The 16,984-nt window shown below is 37.4% G+C and overlaps 1 protein-coding gene across 1 annotated transcript in view; it reads left to right on the top strand.

Moving 5' to 3' along the window:
- Nucleotides 1-16,984, top strand: part of LOC149532234 (ubiquitin carboxyl-terminal hydrolase 4-like) — a 68,103-nt gene that overhangs the window by 27,376 nt on the left and 23,743 nt on the right. Inside the window, exon 2 of the mRNA XM_089811763.1 lies at nucleotides 2,531-2,647. Coding sequence (XP_089667889.1) covers nucleotides 2,531-2,647 — 117 coding nt within the window. The remainder of the gene's footprint in view (nucleotides 1-2,530; nucleotides 2,648-16,984) is intronic.

Genomic DNA, 16,984 nt, shown 5'->3' with positions numbered 1-16,984 from the left:
AGATCCACTTTTCAGTCGGCTTATCTTGAAAACAAAATAAAAGGAAATCAGGAGTCGTGACCTGTGATTGGATTGTGTCTCCCTCGCTCTAGCCGGGTCTCTTGTCCACCCGCTAACTTGAGACTAATTCCATGACTTCAGTCATCGGCAGTATTAAGAAGAAAACAGGGATTTGGGATGTGAATGAGGAAGGGTATTCGGCTGTGAACTCAATATGAAAAAGCAGCAGTATGGAGATATGAAAGAATAGAAGATAGAAGGAGTTATGCCCTGCCTAATTCAATCATGGCTTCTTAAAGACTTAGCGGAGACTCCTCGGCTTTTATTGGTTTCCAAGATGACTATTCGAATACAACATGAATTCGATTTTGAAAAGAATTAAAGAGGGAAAAGAAACAAGGAAGAATTGAATAGTTTAAACTTTATTTTATTTTTATTATATGCTCTTATATACGTTCATGTAAGTATATTGATGAGGTGACATCATTAGATTATATTATTATAATTTATTGGTGCCATTTCATTTTTATATTTGTGTTCGTATTTAAGTGTTTATTATAATGATAAAATAAGAAGATTCAATATTAAATCTCTAAAGGTAGGAATTATATTTTAATTTAGATTATTTTTTGTGTTTATTATATTGTTTTCCTAATAGCTCATGTGGTCCCATAATATAACTTGTGGACAAGTCTTTGTATCCTTTCCAAGGGAGTCTTAGGTCATACCTGCCGATCTTGATTACTAAACCAAATGACCATCCCATTTTGATGATCCCGTTTAGCAATGCTTCCCCTTTTTTCAGTCTTCTCCTAGAATCACCCAAGCAAAACATTCTCGCCAAAACATTAATTCAAAAATATATTGATAGTTAATTCAATCAAACAACTGCTAATCATCTAATAACAGTTATAGGTTATTGGTTATTTCATCAACGTTTATAATAACTAACTCATTTCACACGATCATGAAAAAAATAATTCGTCAACAGTTGGTACAATGTATATAGATAACTGACTTGTTTCACGTGATCAAGAATAGAAATAATTTGTTAACAGTTGATACAATGTTTATAAATAACTAATTCATTTCACATGATCAGGGAAAGAAATAATTTGTTAAACCAACAGTTATGATCAAATTAAAAATTAGGGTAAAATTTGGGATGTAACAGGGATCCTATCAAAAACTTAAGAATTTGGTATAAAATCAGGGTGCCATGGCTTTAGCGTCAAAACAAACTTCTCTGCCCAGCTCCATATCAGATCGCACAACACCATATTTCTGTCCTGAATATATTTGAAAACTACAATAAAAAACCCCTTGCCATTGGGTAAATCTGGACTCATCCACTAATAATAGGCTCCCAATTGACGGAAATTCAAGTGTGCGAATCTTGTAAATTTGGCCAGAGACCATGAAAATGGCCAGTCAGCCCTAGCTCAGAAAAAAATCAGAACATTATGATTCATCTCTGCTTTGGCATATCCATCTACAGGTTTTGTAGAAGGTCGTACCTCATTTGAAATCCTAGTCTGCGCTATGTGAAGGGAGGCTCCCAGAGGAGTGGTAGATTTACTCCCCACAAATCCCTGTTTTTGTACAGAAGAAGAGTTATTGACATGGTGGTGCCTGTCCAAATCTTTGTTGCTGCCACTGCAGAAAATACCATGCTCGTCGACAAGCGACGGCTGTGAGACACCCTGTGTCAGCTCCATGACACCCTGCTGCAGTCCACCCTTGCCGGAAGAAGAATTGCCCTCAAAAAATTGAAAACCCTGCCATTCTTCCTGTAGTTCTGTGGAAGAAAACTCACCTTGGGCTGAGAAACAGGATTCACAGCCCTAACCCTAGCTCCAGGAACTTTTAGGCAGCTCTCCATGAACTTTTAGGCAGCTCTGCAGTGCCATTGTAATTTATTTTTCCTAAATCTAATTATAAAATTAAAAATGTTATAATAAAACCTCATTGCAAAGTTCTTAGAATGAACAAATTCATTTGTTCTCCATTTTGTCTTTTCAGAAATATGCAGTGAAAAAATTCTAGAAAATTAGTCTTTGCGTAATTATCTGTTGCAAAAAAAGGGGAAAATGATTTCTTTTTTGAGAGATCACTGAATTCTGAACAAGTGTAAGAGGCTTCGTGGCAAAATACAACATCGAGTGTTTTACTAGAAGATAAATGGAGGGAAATAACTATTATTTTAATCCGTACATGTTCTACGACAAGATAAATGGAGGAAAAAATAACTGTTTTTAAAAATCTGTACCATGAGGTCTCTGATTAGATATTTATAGTCCTCATCTAACTTTTATTTAGCTTTTAGATAAATCTCTGAGGACAAGCCACAAATAACATAGGCCACAAGGAACTTTAAAATGAATATAGCTATGATGGTGCATGCATCTTTTTGGAGTTAATTCTCAGTATATAAAGATACAGCCTAAGACTATCTTAACGTATTTTGCCTTCATTATTAATTTCTGAAATGGTGAATTACCTGAGAAATTTCATTTGTTGTCTAGTGCAGGCTCTCTATTTCTGCGTTCCATTTAGAGATCAATTGTTGGAGTATTATGGCCACAATAAGCCTACTGGGGAAGCAGAGGAGAATCTTCTAACATGCTTGGCAGATCTCTTTATGCAGGTCGGTAAATTCCTTGGTTTTCAGAATAATACCAAGAAGATGGAGACGCAGAATTTCATTGAAGAGATAGTAGTGTGACAAAGTGTAGCATTTTTGTTTTAAACCATGAGTCTCTCTACATAGTACATATAAATTGACAGCTCAAATATCTTGACTTGCCTTAGACTAGAAAGTGAAATTATAAAAGCCATTTTAAAATGCTCTTTACTGAATATGCTTGTTTCTTACCCAGCCTTTATCTCGAGAGTGTCCTGGTATGATTTTATCAAAGGATGTAGAAGACCTTTTAGAGTAGGGAAGTTAAATGATTTGGGAAGCTTCATTGTCTGTTTTAATGTTTTTTCTTTGGCAGGGTACCGACTTGCATTTACTCTGTTATTTGTCCTCCAGTTTTTAGATTTGCAATTGTCTTATACTTTATAAGTTCATAGGCATATTCTTTGATATTTGCCAAGGTTGCTTTATTTAAATCGACTGGTTATGAATTAAGACGAGCCAGATAGAGAGTCGATGCACATCCTCCTTACATAAAATCAGTCAGGAATAGAACTGTTAGTGAAGATTAAAAGAACATCCATAACAAGGGCATACTTGCTTTTTTTTCTTTAAATTCTGTCTTCATGCATTTCACAGCTCAGTGTCCCAATCCTTTACTTCTGCTTGGGTTACCATCCACATATTGGGCTTCTATGTTAATTTACTATCAAAGAGAAAAATTGTTTGTTGGTTTTCAGCTGCTAATTAATTGTTCTTCTTTTGAGTCTGTTCACTCTTTATGGTGTTGGACTCCAATTCTGAGTGCATTCCCTTAGTATTTGGGTGATTTGGCTCTTCAGCTATATGAATTTATGAGCAATCAGAAATAAAGCCATTAAAGATCCCTACATATATGATCAGCCAAAAAAAAAAAACATTGCTTATTTTTCTTGTATTTCCATCTATAACAAGGTCATGCAGGGTTAGTTTGCTGTGTAGCCAGTTTTGCATTTATGTAGCAAATCTGACCATCAGACTGGATTCTGCCGGTATCTTGTGAACACTGAAAGAGGTTTGTATTTTCTGCTGCTAACTGAGTAATTCCCTGGCATCTTCAATGTTGTCTGACTAGAAAATATCTTGGTTATCTGTTTGCTTAGCAGTCAACATACCTTTGCCGTCCTCAGGCTCTATGCCTGTTTCTGAACTTCCTTTTTGCCTTATTGTTACCTAGAATCGGGCCTTAGGTCTAGTAGACTCCATTAGTCTCACTCTTTGTTTTTCACATCCTGTTGTTCTTGTGCATACTGATCTGGCTTACTATTCTCAGTGCAGAACATCTTATCCATTAGTGGGGTGAACTATCTCCTTTTTGCATGGGCCTGAGAGAGGCATCTGCCCTCAATCAGTTGTGCTGCTCAAGATTATGATTTCTTTAGAAAGGGCATAGAATTATTAGTGAAGATAAAAATAAAACCATATTCAAAAATCATCCTTGATGCTATGCTCCCGATGCGATCACGTTGCTTCCGACTCTGCTTGTGCGACCATTGTGCGACCTGAGTGCTTGTTGGTTGTGTTTGTTTGAGTGTTGAGTTTGTGGTGTTCTCACCTGCCTGTTCCGCGTCGGCTGTTTGTGCCCTGGCTGGCTTGCCTGGTCAGGTCTGCTTCTCAACCACCGCCTATCACCTACTAGCGACTGGTGGACAGGGTTTTAAAACTTGAATCTGGCAATGACACTCTTCATGGACTGGTTGACTCCCTTTCTCTGTTAAACATTGGACTCAAACAGCAGTTAGACATAACTCTTTACAGACCTCAGATTACTTGGCAACATTAAATGTTGTTATTGCAGACTTGAAACAACAAATTGGTTCTGATAATGAACAGTTCCAGGATCTTCGTACCAGTAAAGATAAATAGGATGAATTTGTTTGCAAGCAGACCTCATTTCTGAGTGAAATTGAGCAACAACTTAAAACTTGGGCTTCTATCTGCAATAACACCAGTTCTGCTCCTCTGGCTAGCGTGGATATACTTGTATAGGATAGACTGACTGAGGAATGCATTAGATGAACACGTGTGCTCAACCTGCATGTCCATGACCTCTCTCTTTCTCCACAGACCCTATTTCAGAAGGACAGACCTTCCTTTTTGAGCAGCTAGGCTTGCCTGATATCACATTGGAGAGAGCTTGGACTGGCCCCATTGGTAGTCTGTTCCTCAAATTCCTTACTTTAGCTGACCGGCTCTAGGCTCTAAGGGCGAGGAGAAAACTTTTCCCTCTGTACCAATTTAAATTAGTTTCACAACTGTTGCAATCTATATCACATTCGAACTTACAGTTAACTATATCATACCTTCAGTCAAGTATTATTGGATTCTTTTCTTTACTCTATCAGAGATCCTATAAAAACTTTCATGGTATGAGAGCCCAACTGATAGAGCAAAACATTCAGCTTAAGGTTATAAATTTCAGATCCATTGAATTATCTCAAATCTGCAAATATGGTGAACCATGTAAGATTAGAAGATTGTAACATCCAGTTTTCCCGGGTCTAAATTAACATCTAACATAAGCATAGAATACAGTTATAACTTCGATTTCATAAGAAGGCAATTACATCATTCATGTTCATGTGAAGAAGATTTACCGTTAAAGTCAGTTAAACAAAAATTTCATAACTAAATACTTGAAATACCTTTTAATGAAATTACTTCAGAAATTGAAATCACATACCTTGGAAAACTGAGACTGAAAATCATCTAAGTATGCTTCTGCAACCACCCAGGTTAGTCCACAAATACACTATAACAATTTCTCAAATCTACTGCTATCTCAAAAATCATTTGATGAATACAACTAAATACCACTATAACTTAAATTAGGGCATCATATATCATCTTACCAATTAGGGCATCAATTACCATTAGTTTATCTAGGGCTTCTGATACTACTTTACCACTTAGGGCTTCCGCGACCACGGATTCAATTTAGGGCTTCCGCGAAGATGGATTTTATCTAGGGTTTCCGCGACGACGGATTCAATTTAGGGCTTCTGCAACCACGGATTCAACTAGGGCTTTCAATACCACGGATTCAGTTAGGGCTTCCAATACCACTGTATCAATTAAGGTTCCATCTGTGACACAATCAATTAGGGCTTCGGATTTCTTTTCCTTCCAATTGCTTATCTGTGACAATTTCTCAAGATTAGATAAATTCTTATATTCAATATTCATTTATATGAAAGTAAAAATGATGATAACAACGAAATACTTCAATTTAATCTTACCTTCTCATAAACAAAAATGATATTACCTGTTTCCGATAAACAATTGAATGCATGACTTATCTTTGTCTGTCGCATATCCGACGTCTTGAGAGAGATGAAACATTGTCAGGGGCTTAACCATCCAACCTCGGACCACAATATATATATCCCCACACGATCTCTAACGAGAAAGACCCTCCCTACCTGGAATTGATAGGGAACATCTTACCATCCATTGGACTTCAAGATATAAACATGCCATACAACTTGGTAGCAAGAGATCACCATAACAGGATTATGCATTAGTTACTAATTTGTTTAAATGGTAAATATGGAATGTCATAATTGATACTGATTCATTTTATTGAGGATTCCTTTCTTACCACTTCACCCATCTTCTTGGCTTCACAGTCGGGTGAGTCCAAGTATTCGGGGTTCTCAGAGCAGACATCTCCTTCGTATATTCAAGAAAATTACATACAACCATCATTTCATAAAACTATGATTATGTTCTTAAAGAGATCTCAAAATGACAACATTCTTGTATTTCTTTTTAATAGGTTCATCTACACCTCCTTACCATAATCAGGCCTTTAGGCCAGTGACTCCTTGGTGCTTGAACAATTAACCTTAACTGTTATGTCTTGTACCTTAATTACCTTATTATGGCTCTCAGCCTGGTAATTTTCCTTGGTACTTTGTTTTGTTATTCAATTCAAATTTTAAACAATATTCCATACTATATATTATCTTTTACCAAGAAAGAAAGTTATTAAAAGAATCTACAGAATAATACATATTCGGATATTATGGTGAAAAACAATCCTATAATTGGATCAATGCTATGGCAGTTGATTTAATCTTGAATATATATAAATTTAGATTTATTGCAGTCTGCTTATATATTCCATCCAATACAGATAAATTAAAAAGGCTGAATAGAAAAACGTTTAGCTTTATACTTTCAATAACAATAGAAAACGTACGTCAACTTACATAGGATTAAACCTATGACCGACTCAGCATCATGTTGAAGGAATTAGAATTAGTTCTAGGTAGCAATCGTTTTCAGCTTCTTGATTCAGCATTAGACCATGAGTAAACGAGAGCTATAAAAATAAAAACCTTCAATCAAAAGTTCACAACAAATCATGTGAGAAGGTTGCGTCTGCAACTACGCTGATTAAACATGCAAAACAAAATGATCAAAGGTGTGGCAGAGAATACCAAAAACGTCAATAATCAGAATGTCTGCGGCAGCGGCGTCAGGGGAACCAGTGACATAAGCCGTCAAGTCATGAAAGGCTTCAAGCTTTCCAATGCCAATAGAAGGATGATCTCGTGGTGGAGGCGTCTCACAACACCGTGGTCTTGCCATTATCTTTCTTTCAAACCAGCTGTGAACTGTATCTCAAAATCTAGGGCAAGGATGAATGCCGAGAGCAAGGATGGATGGCTTTTGATATGATTCGATGCAATAAATAAGAACAAAAACAGGGTTCAAACAGCACCAAAAATACTGATAAAGGAATTCGAAAGATATCTAGTCAAAGTGCTTGAAAATTGTCGGTTAGCAAGCATGGATGATTGTTGATATGTAAATGGTTCAAAATATAGACTAGAGTTCGACCTTACGACTTCTATCCGTTACAAGAAACTATCTGAATTCCACTCATGAATTCGATGTAAAGCAAGAACATAAAGTTAAAAGGTTATAATGGATTCTAATTCCCAATTCTATAATTGATTAAAAACAAGGAAAGCATAAAAGAATGGGAAAAGAATTGAAAGATTATAACTCGAAAATAATAATAATTCAAATGTTGTTAAAATTCGAACATTATTTATATGTTCAAGTAACATCGCTTTATTAATTATTAAAATTATAGTGGTGCCAAATCAATTATACATATATGAACGTTTATAAATATTAATTAAAATAATGTGATGAAATATATATTAAAATCTTTTAAGATACACTTTATATTTTAACTCAATTTTTTAATTTAAATAACTCATGTAATTCCACAGATGTATCTTGTTTCAAATCGCTAGGTCCTTTACCCGTCTGCCAGTGATGGTGATGCCGTGCCTAATTCTTTTCTGACAATGCTTTCACCCTTTCAACATGTTTTCTATAAGGAATTTCTCCGTAATTAAATTATAAATTATATAATCATAAATAATCATAACAGTTAACCTTTCATCCTAATTCCATGAATTCGCGATTAACGATCAACTAACATGTCATCTGCACTTGAAATCATAACGACCAACTAACTTACCTTTTTGCCAGACTATGTCAAATTAAATTGCCAACTGACTTCATGTGAACCTCAACGTCTATATTTCAAGCTAGGTAAAAAATTGGGATGTAACAAAGATAGACTTGAAGGTGCCTCCAACTTTGCATCTTGGAAAACACGAATAATGATTATCCTTTGACAGATGGAATTAGAAGGATACATAGAAGAAAATAAGTCTATACCTAAACGTGATCCTGACAAAACGACCTGGGGAAGACATAATAATAAAGCTATGAAGATCATTATAGATTCTGTCAAAGATCATGTACTCCCATCAATATCAAGCCTCAAAACAGCATATGAGATGTTCACCACTATTTAGAATACATTTGAAATTAATAATACCATTAGAGTGCTAACTTTGAAGCAACAACTACTATACATCAAAATGAACAATGGAGAGGCTATAACATCATATTTTTTAAGAATTGCAGAGTTAAAAGATCAACTAGCTATCATCGGAAATCAAGTAGATAATAAAGAGCCATGTCTAATTGCTCTAAAAGTTTTACCTTTATTTTGGGAAACCTTTATCCGTGGATTAAGCTTTCAACCTGAACTACCAAATTTTGAGCAACTAAAATTTGAATGCACTCAAGAGGAGTCAAGACTAATCTCAAGAGGAATCAGTCCACACCAAGAGGGAGAAATTCAAGCTCTGCAAACTAATGCAAACGATAAGGAAAGAAGGGTCAATTCAAATAGAAAACAGGAAAAGGAAACCAATCGTACAAGAAAAGAGACTGATCTAAAGTGTAATGTTACAAATGTGACAAATTTGGTCACACTCACAAAGTTTGCTCGGAAAGGATGAAAATTCAAGCTGCCCTAGCACAAGTAAAGGATGAAAATTTAGCATTTTATTTAGCTCTATGAAGTGAATTAATCCAACAAAAATACATGGATAATTGATAATGGACCATCTGTCATATAACTGGATTCAAAGACAAATTTGAAACAATTGAAGATTACTCATTTGAAGAAGTAACTATTGGGGATAATTCGACATATTTGGTAAAAGGAATTGGATCATGTTCAATACAACTAAGAACAGGAATCACTCTTCAGCTAAAGAATGTATTGTTTGCATCCGACATAAAAAGAAACTTGGTCTCAATCTTTGGCCTTGCAGATCAAGGTTATCGAATCACATTCCAAGAGGATAAAGTACTATCGTGGCCCAAGAACTCCAACATTAAGAATGCAATAACCATTGGTTTTAGAGATGGAAGCTTTTACAAACTCTGTAACCATCAAAATCTAGCCCTAAATCATGAAATTTCAAATTCTAATGAAATCTCACATAGAAGACTTCGCCATCTTCATTTTTGTGCCTTACTATCTATAGAAAAAATTGTAACCAGTTTAGCTAGTCTAACACCTGTTCATTTTGGAAGTTGCAAAGAATGTGCATAAGGTAAAAATACAAAAGGGTCCTTTCCTAAAAGTGAACATAAATCCAAAGCTGTACTGGAACTTATTCACATTGATTTGTGTGGTGCCTTCTCTAAGCGGATGTTTGTACCATGTAATTTTAATAGATGATTTCTCTAGGAAAACTTGGATTTACTTCCTTAAACTTAAGGAATCAAATGAAGTGTTATCCAAGTTCAAAGAGTTTAAAGCTCTAGTTGAAAACCAAACTGGGAAGAAGATCAAAACTCTAAGATCCTATAATGGGGGCATGAATACATTTTGGAAAACTTTAAAGAATCTTGCATCTTTGTTGGGATTAAGAGGGAGTTTTCTGTTCTCTATAATCCTCAACAAAATGGAGTTGCAGAAAGGAAAATTAGATCTATTATAGAATCTGCCAAAGCCATGATGCATGACCAAAATCTCCACATCTCATTCTGGGCTGAAGCTTCTAACACCGTAGTTTACATTCAAAATAGATGTCCTCATTCAATATTAGAGAACATAACCCCTGAAGAAGTATTCATAGGAAACAAGCTAGACTTAAGTCATCTAAGAATCTTTGGATGTCCTGTATACGTTCATATTCCCAAGGAAAAGAGAACTAAACTAGAATCATCAGGAAAGAAAGGCATATTTGTAGGATATAGTGAATCATCCAAAGGTTATAGGATTTACGTCCTTGGACAAAGAACTATTGAAATCAACAGATATGTCAAATTTGAAGAACACATTGCTTTTAATCTCTCTAAGAACATTGATGAATCATACACGGAACAAACTACCGAATTAGATGAGAATACCATAATGGATAATCAGAGGGAGAGTGATTCTGGAAATCACGCACTTCCTAGTTTGAATACAAAAAATACTGAAAACCCTAACAATAAAAAGAGGCCACTTTGGGCAAGAAAAATGATAGAAGAAAATCAAGTAGAACTTGATGAAGTATTCAGAGAAAGCAAGAGAACAAGAAGCCATTCATGCTATATTGCACTGTTATCCGAACTCATCAAAACAGATCTTGCAAGCATTGAAGAAGCCTTATCATGTCAACCTTGGAAAGATGCAATGATTGAAGAATATCAATCTATATAAAAAAATGAAGTATGAGAAGTTGTACTTAGGCCTAAAGATAAATTTGTTGTCTTCTCTAAATGGTTATTCAAAATCAAACATGCACTAGACGAGAGTATTGAAAAATACAAAGCCGGACTTGTAGCTCACGGATTCTCTCAAAAGGCTAGAATCGATTATGAAGAGACATTTCCTCCTGTCGCTCACTACACCTCTGTCCAAACTACTATAGCCATTGCAACATCTAAAGGGTGGAAAGTGCATCAAATGGATGTTAAAATTGCCTTTCTAAATGGCATCATCGAAGAGGAAGTATATATATAGAATAACCAGAAGGATTTGTTACTCATGACAAAAACTCCTATGGATGTAAATTGAAGAAAGCACTCTATGGTCTTAAACAAGCCCCCAGGGCATGGTATGAAAGAATAGACAACTATCTCTTCAAATTAGGATACTTCAAAAATGAACTTGATATTAATATATATTTCAAAATATCTGTTGGTGACATGCTTATTCTTTTATTATATGTTGATGACTTACTAATAACAAGTGAAGACCATCTCATAGTAAAATGCAAACACGAAATAGCATTTGAATTTGATATGAAAGATCGTGGATTTCTTCATTACTTTCTAGGTCTAGAAGTATGGCAAAAGGAAAATTACATTTTCTTAAATCAAGGAAAATACATTGTTGACATCTTAACCAAATTTGGGATGATGGACTGCAAGCCCTTGACTACACTAGTGGAAGCAAATCTTCACAAACTTAAGAACGATGAGGTTAATTCAAAACCTACCGATCCAACTTACTATAGACAAATAATTGGATCATTAAGGTACTTGGTGAACACTCGTTCTGACCCTTGTTATGCAACCAATACCTTAAGTCAATTCACATGCGAACCTAAGAAGATTCATCTCATGGCAGCGAAGCATATGTTATGATACTTGCATGGTACAATCGAATTTGCTCTTAAATATGAACAAGTCGAGATCCAACTTTAGTGGTGCTCTGATTCTAATTGGGCTAATAGCTCCACTGATTGTAAGAGCACTACAAGATGTTATTTCAGCTATGATATCCTGGTTTAGTAAAAAACAATCATCTCTTGCCTTAAGCTCCACTAAAGCAGAATACATAGCTGCGTCTATGGGAGCCAGAGAGGTAGTGTGGTTAAGGAAATTACTAGTTGGATTATTCGGGAAGCCTTTAAAGCCTACTGACATGCATTGTGACAATCAAAGTTGCATCAAACTATTAGTAAATCCAGTCACAACATATCAAAGCATATTGAAATTCCCTATCATTACATTAGAGATATGGTGGACATAAATCTTCTCAAGTTAGAATACATTAGTACCAATGAACAAACAACTGATGTACTTACCAAACCTCTATCCAAGCCTAAATTGGAGCATTTCAGAGGTAAACTTGGCATGGTTCAAATATGATTGTAACTACCGAAATTAAATTTCAGTTTTGTGATTATATATGTACATTCATATAAATTCTTTGTGAAAAATTTACTATCTTATACTTGCATGTGATATGTCATGAAAGGTGACGATCTTTCATCGATGTATAAACAAAAGGTAACTCTTGTAAGGTGACGACCTTATCAATAGCAGACCTATTGTCATGACAGACTTAATTTGTTGTCCCAGAGTGCCGGAGGTCATGATAACAAACTTATTATGATAAAACTTCATTAAGTTGTTGTCTCGGAGTGTCGGAGATCATAATACTTGTCATGATAGAGTTCATGACATCGTGGTTCTTTGTTATCTAATAGAGTACATTAAGTTGCTGTCCCGGTGTGCCAAAAATCAGAGAACCTATTCTCTTGATAGGCATCAATGAAGTTGATGCCAGTGCACATATCAGGAGAATATGAGAAATTTTGGATGACTCACTTCTCCCTGTCTAAGAGGGGGTGTTAATAGCATCAGTCGAATTGGGTCATCCTCAGATTATACTGTATCTAAATTGTATAAGGATATATATATATATATATATATACAAAATTATAATATATCTTTGTTGTTAAGCATATATATATAAAATATGTAATAACAAATTTCAATGACTTCACTTTATCAGGCATCTCCTTATATTATCCTTCAACATGCTCGAACTCATTACTGTTATCGGGCAGTTGTGTTCTAATCTGCAAAGATTGACATAGACCGTGGTTGACTATGTCCATGTAGGGAAATAATCCTACGTGGCCATAGCCACGTAGAGTCATGTCTCTACGTAGACTTGGCCCCTCTGTCTCTTATATATATTGATTGTTGTTGGAGGGAAACAACAACAATCAACGACACTGTTAAAGTATCTTCAGCAGCAATTTCGATTCACGTAATTTCTGCAGTCCTCAATCAAGTATTAATACTGTGTACTAGTATTATATCAGAAATTTTATAAAATAGTTTTGGATATTTAAATTAGTTTCAAAATTGTTGCAATCTATATTAGATTCAAACTTATAGTTAACTATATCATACCTTCAGTCAAGTATTATTTGATTCTTTTCTTTACTCTATCAGAGATCCTATAAAAACTTTCAATGAGGATCTCACAAAAGCCCAAGTTTCCGAGCTGAAACAAATTTCAATGAGGATCTCACAAAATCCCAACTTTCCGAGCTGAAACATTCCCGTGGACTCATTGCGGAGGCTAGGCGTAAAGGGAAGTGGGCCGTTGTCAGGAACATTAGAGTAGTTATTTGTGATTCCCCCCCCCCTCTAGGTTGGGAATCGAGGCCGACCTCCAAGGCCAAATGATGTTGTAGACAACATTTGGATAGGGAGTAGTCTCCTTGTAGCTCCCTCCTTGCTAATGGCTGAAATGCTAATGACACTCTATGGTCCATACCTGGCCTTCCATGATGCTATTGGTTTCCTACTAATATAAATGTGGTTATGGAGACTTGTGGGAGCTTGAACCGTCCTCTTCTTAGCTTCTCTGGTTATCAGTGGTTCTCTGTCTTTTTGGATAAAGTTAGGTCTTCTGGTGGGGTCAGGGGATTCGTATCGGCCACTCTGCCCGTTACATTAGAGATATCTTTATTGCGTCCTATTACTTTCTGCCAGTCTACTTGCCTTTTGTGATCCATTGCTCGGATAGTGGGAACTTGTTTATCAACCCCCAGGAGCATATGTCTAGTTTCTTGGCCTTGGGTGATGTCATTATTCTATGTGACTTCAATGCTAGGACCAGAGACCTATAGACTTTGCTTCATGATCATGGTTTCGACTCAGTTTGCATGACCGAATCTGACCCTGGCTCCCTGGGTTTACAATGTTCTTTTGAGGACAGTAGGGGACCCCTCATCAGATACGGTCGCCATCTTTTTCAACTTTGTGAGTCTTTTGACTTGGTGATTCAGAACAAGCTCCCCTACTTTCTTAGATCCGGTCTCTTCACTCACTGGCCTTACTGTGGCGGTGCGAGTGTTGTTGACTATGCTCTTTCCTGTACCTTTCTCATCCCTTCCATCAGCCGTTTCACCTCTTCTCGTCTCCCCTTTTGTGATCCATTGCTCGGATAGTGGGAACTTGTTTATCAACCCCCAGGAGCATATGTCTAGTTTCTTGGCCTTGGGTGATGTCATTATTCTATGTGACTTCAATGCTAGGACCAGAGACCTATAGACTTTGCTTCATGATCATGGTTTCGACTCAGTTTGCATGACCGAATCTGACCCTGGCTCCCTGGGTTTACAATGTTCTTTTGAGGACAGTAGGGGACCCCTCATCAGATACGGTCGCCATCTTTTTCAACTTTGTGAGTCTTTTGACTTGGTGATTCAGAACAAGCTCCCCTACTTTCTTAGATCCGGTCTCTTCACTCACTGGCCTTACTGTGGCGGTGCGAGTGTTGTTGACTATGCTCTTTCCTGTACCTTTCTCATCCCTTCCATCAGCCGTTTCACCTCTTCTCGTCTCCCCTTGGCCGACTACGCTCTCCTTTGCCTCACCCTCAGGTTCTCCCCCTGCCCCCTCCACCCCACTACCCCCTCCTTCCCTTCGTCATTGGCTCCCCCCACCACACTTACTTTTGCTTCATTGAGAGCGACCATGACCTCTTTGTTAGAATCTGATAAGATTAATAACCTAGAAAACTAGTGCAAAGAGTAAATATCTAAACTATGAATGAAAATGATACAAAATCAAAATAGCATCATAGAGTTAGTCTCCAAGAGAGTAATGCAAATGCTGGAAGCAAAATAGCATTAAGAGGATGCAAAAATAAGAGATATTCAAATACAAGCCAGGTAGCATGCTTATATAGGCTAGGAAGAGGGAGGAGGTGGCAACACCAACCAATGAGGAGCAACCATCTATCGGACTAAAGATAGCAAAGTATCTTCCCAAGATAGTTAATGGATGCTCACATGTAGGAAGGTGACACCTCACAACCATTCACCTAATAAGACATGCTTTATTAACCTAAGCGAGATTATTAAAAGTGTAGGAAAAACCTAGCAAAATAGGAAAAATAAAAAACTACACTAACACTCTTTGCCCACCATCTTCGATTGCTCCTCGCCCCTGATTACTTCATCGATACGGATGATGCCCCTTCATGCTTGAGTTGCTCTCAATTGCTGTACGAGAGTTCGCCCTCCTTTCCATCCTCTGTCACGCCTCCCCTATTTCCCATAGTCCCAAGCGCAAGAGTTCTTGCCTCATGAGAAAATGGTTTGACGAGGACTCCAAGTCCTTCACCGCTTGGTTTGCTTTGCCTTTGCCATTCTCTCCCCCTCTTTCACCAAGTTGAGGCTCACCTATCACAATTTTCTTCGCCACCAGAAATGTGAGTTCATCACCTTTTAGTGTAGATTCCTCTGTGTCATTCTATGACAGTCTTTGCAACTCTTCTGGTGTACCTTGTTCCCTCGCCATCCTCCCCCACTCTGGATCCTCGTTTCCTTGTCTCCCACACCTCTACTCTATGAGATCCCTAGCCGACCCCCTCTCCACCTCACGCCCTCATTGTGTTGCCACCTTTTCATGGTTTCCAACATCAAAGAGGTAGTTATTTGCATGAGCAATAGTAGGGCTGCCAATGAGGAAGGGTTCCACTCAGAGCTCTTCAAGCTTGGTATTTCAGTTTGGGTTCCGCTCTCACAGCGCTCTTCAACAAAGTGGTGTGCACTGACTTTCTTGACTCTTGGTCACGTCACATTATCTATTTGGTTCATAAGATCAGGTTGGTCTCTGAGCCCGAAAATTATAGGACTATCATGATCGGGCATATCTTTGCCATTCTTATGCCATTGTGCTGAACAACTATCCTCTCCAGGGAGCTTGATCAACGTCATTGTCAAGCTAGAGTGCTGGGTAGTTTTTCAACAAACAGGGACCATATCTTGACTCCGTGGACTATCATTGAGGAGGCTTGGCACTACTCGACGGATGTCTACTGCTGCTTTGTAAACTTTCGCAAAGCTTTTTGTTTTGTTCTACGGACGACTCTCTTCTAGAATCTTAGGGACATTAGGATTTTAGAGCATTTACTGACGACTATCATGAGACTTTACGAGAGGGTTATGGGGAGATTCAAGATTGCACATGGTTTCTCTGACCCTATTTAGAGTACCATTAGTGTCAAGCTAGGCCGCTCTCTCTCTCTCTCTCTCTCTCTCTCTCTCTCTCTCTTTGTTTGGTATCTACATTTATGAGCTTGAGGCTTTCGTCCGAGATGTTTTTCTACCTAGTGATTGTTGCTTTTACACCAGGTGTTGATCTCTATTTTATTGTTCGTCGATGATGTGGTTCTTTTGGCTTCATCTTCAGAGGGGCTTTGGCGACTAATTGATGGTTTGGCTTCTTTCTGTGTCTCGTGCTAGCTTGTTAATCTGGGTAAAACTTGGGTTATGGTCCTCAATAGTTTGAAGACCTCACACCTTCACTTTTACTTCCAGGGTGATGAGGTTGAGATCTCTTCCTGGTATACATACTTTGAGGTTAAGTTCTCTGGCCCTCGTTTCAACATGAGACTTGCCATGCAACTCAGGTTAATAAGGGGCTCGGTTCCTTAGCTATGCTAGAGAGGCAGTGCTTCAAACACTACTTCCATGATGTCGTGACCAAGCTACCTCTTCTAGACTCCTTGTTTAGGCTATCTGTCCTCTATGGGTCAATTGTTTGGGGGCTCTCTCTCCTCGAGTCTGATTAGGCTATGGTCGAGAGTCCAAACCCTTCTTATCCAACGCATTATCAGGTGTCATTGGTCCACTCCCGACAATATCATCTTAGTGAGTTTGGGGCTCG

This window comes from Cupressus sempervirens, chromosome 11, assembly GCF_028749045.1.
Source record: "Cupressus sempervirens isolate cs-2001-9-10 chromosome 11, ASM2874904v1, whole genome shotgun sequence".
NCBI classification, from domain to species: domain Eukaryota; kingdom Viridiplantae; phylum Streptophyta; class Pinopsida; order Cupressales; family Cupressaceae; genus Cupressus; species Cupressus sempervirens.
Note: the sequence above shows the minus strand (reverse complement) of the source record. Positions and strands in the feature narration are given on the sequence as shown.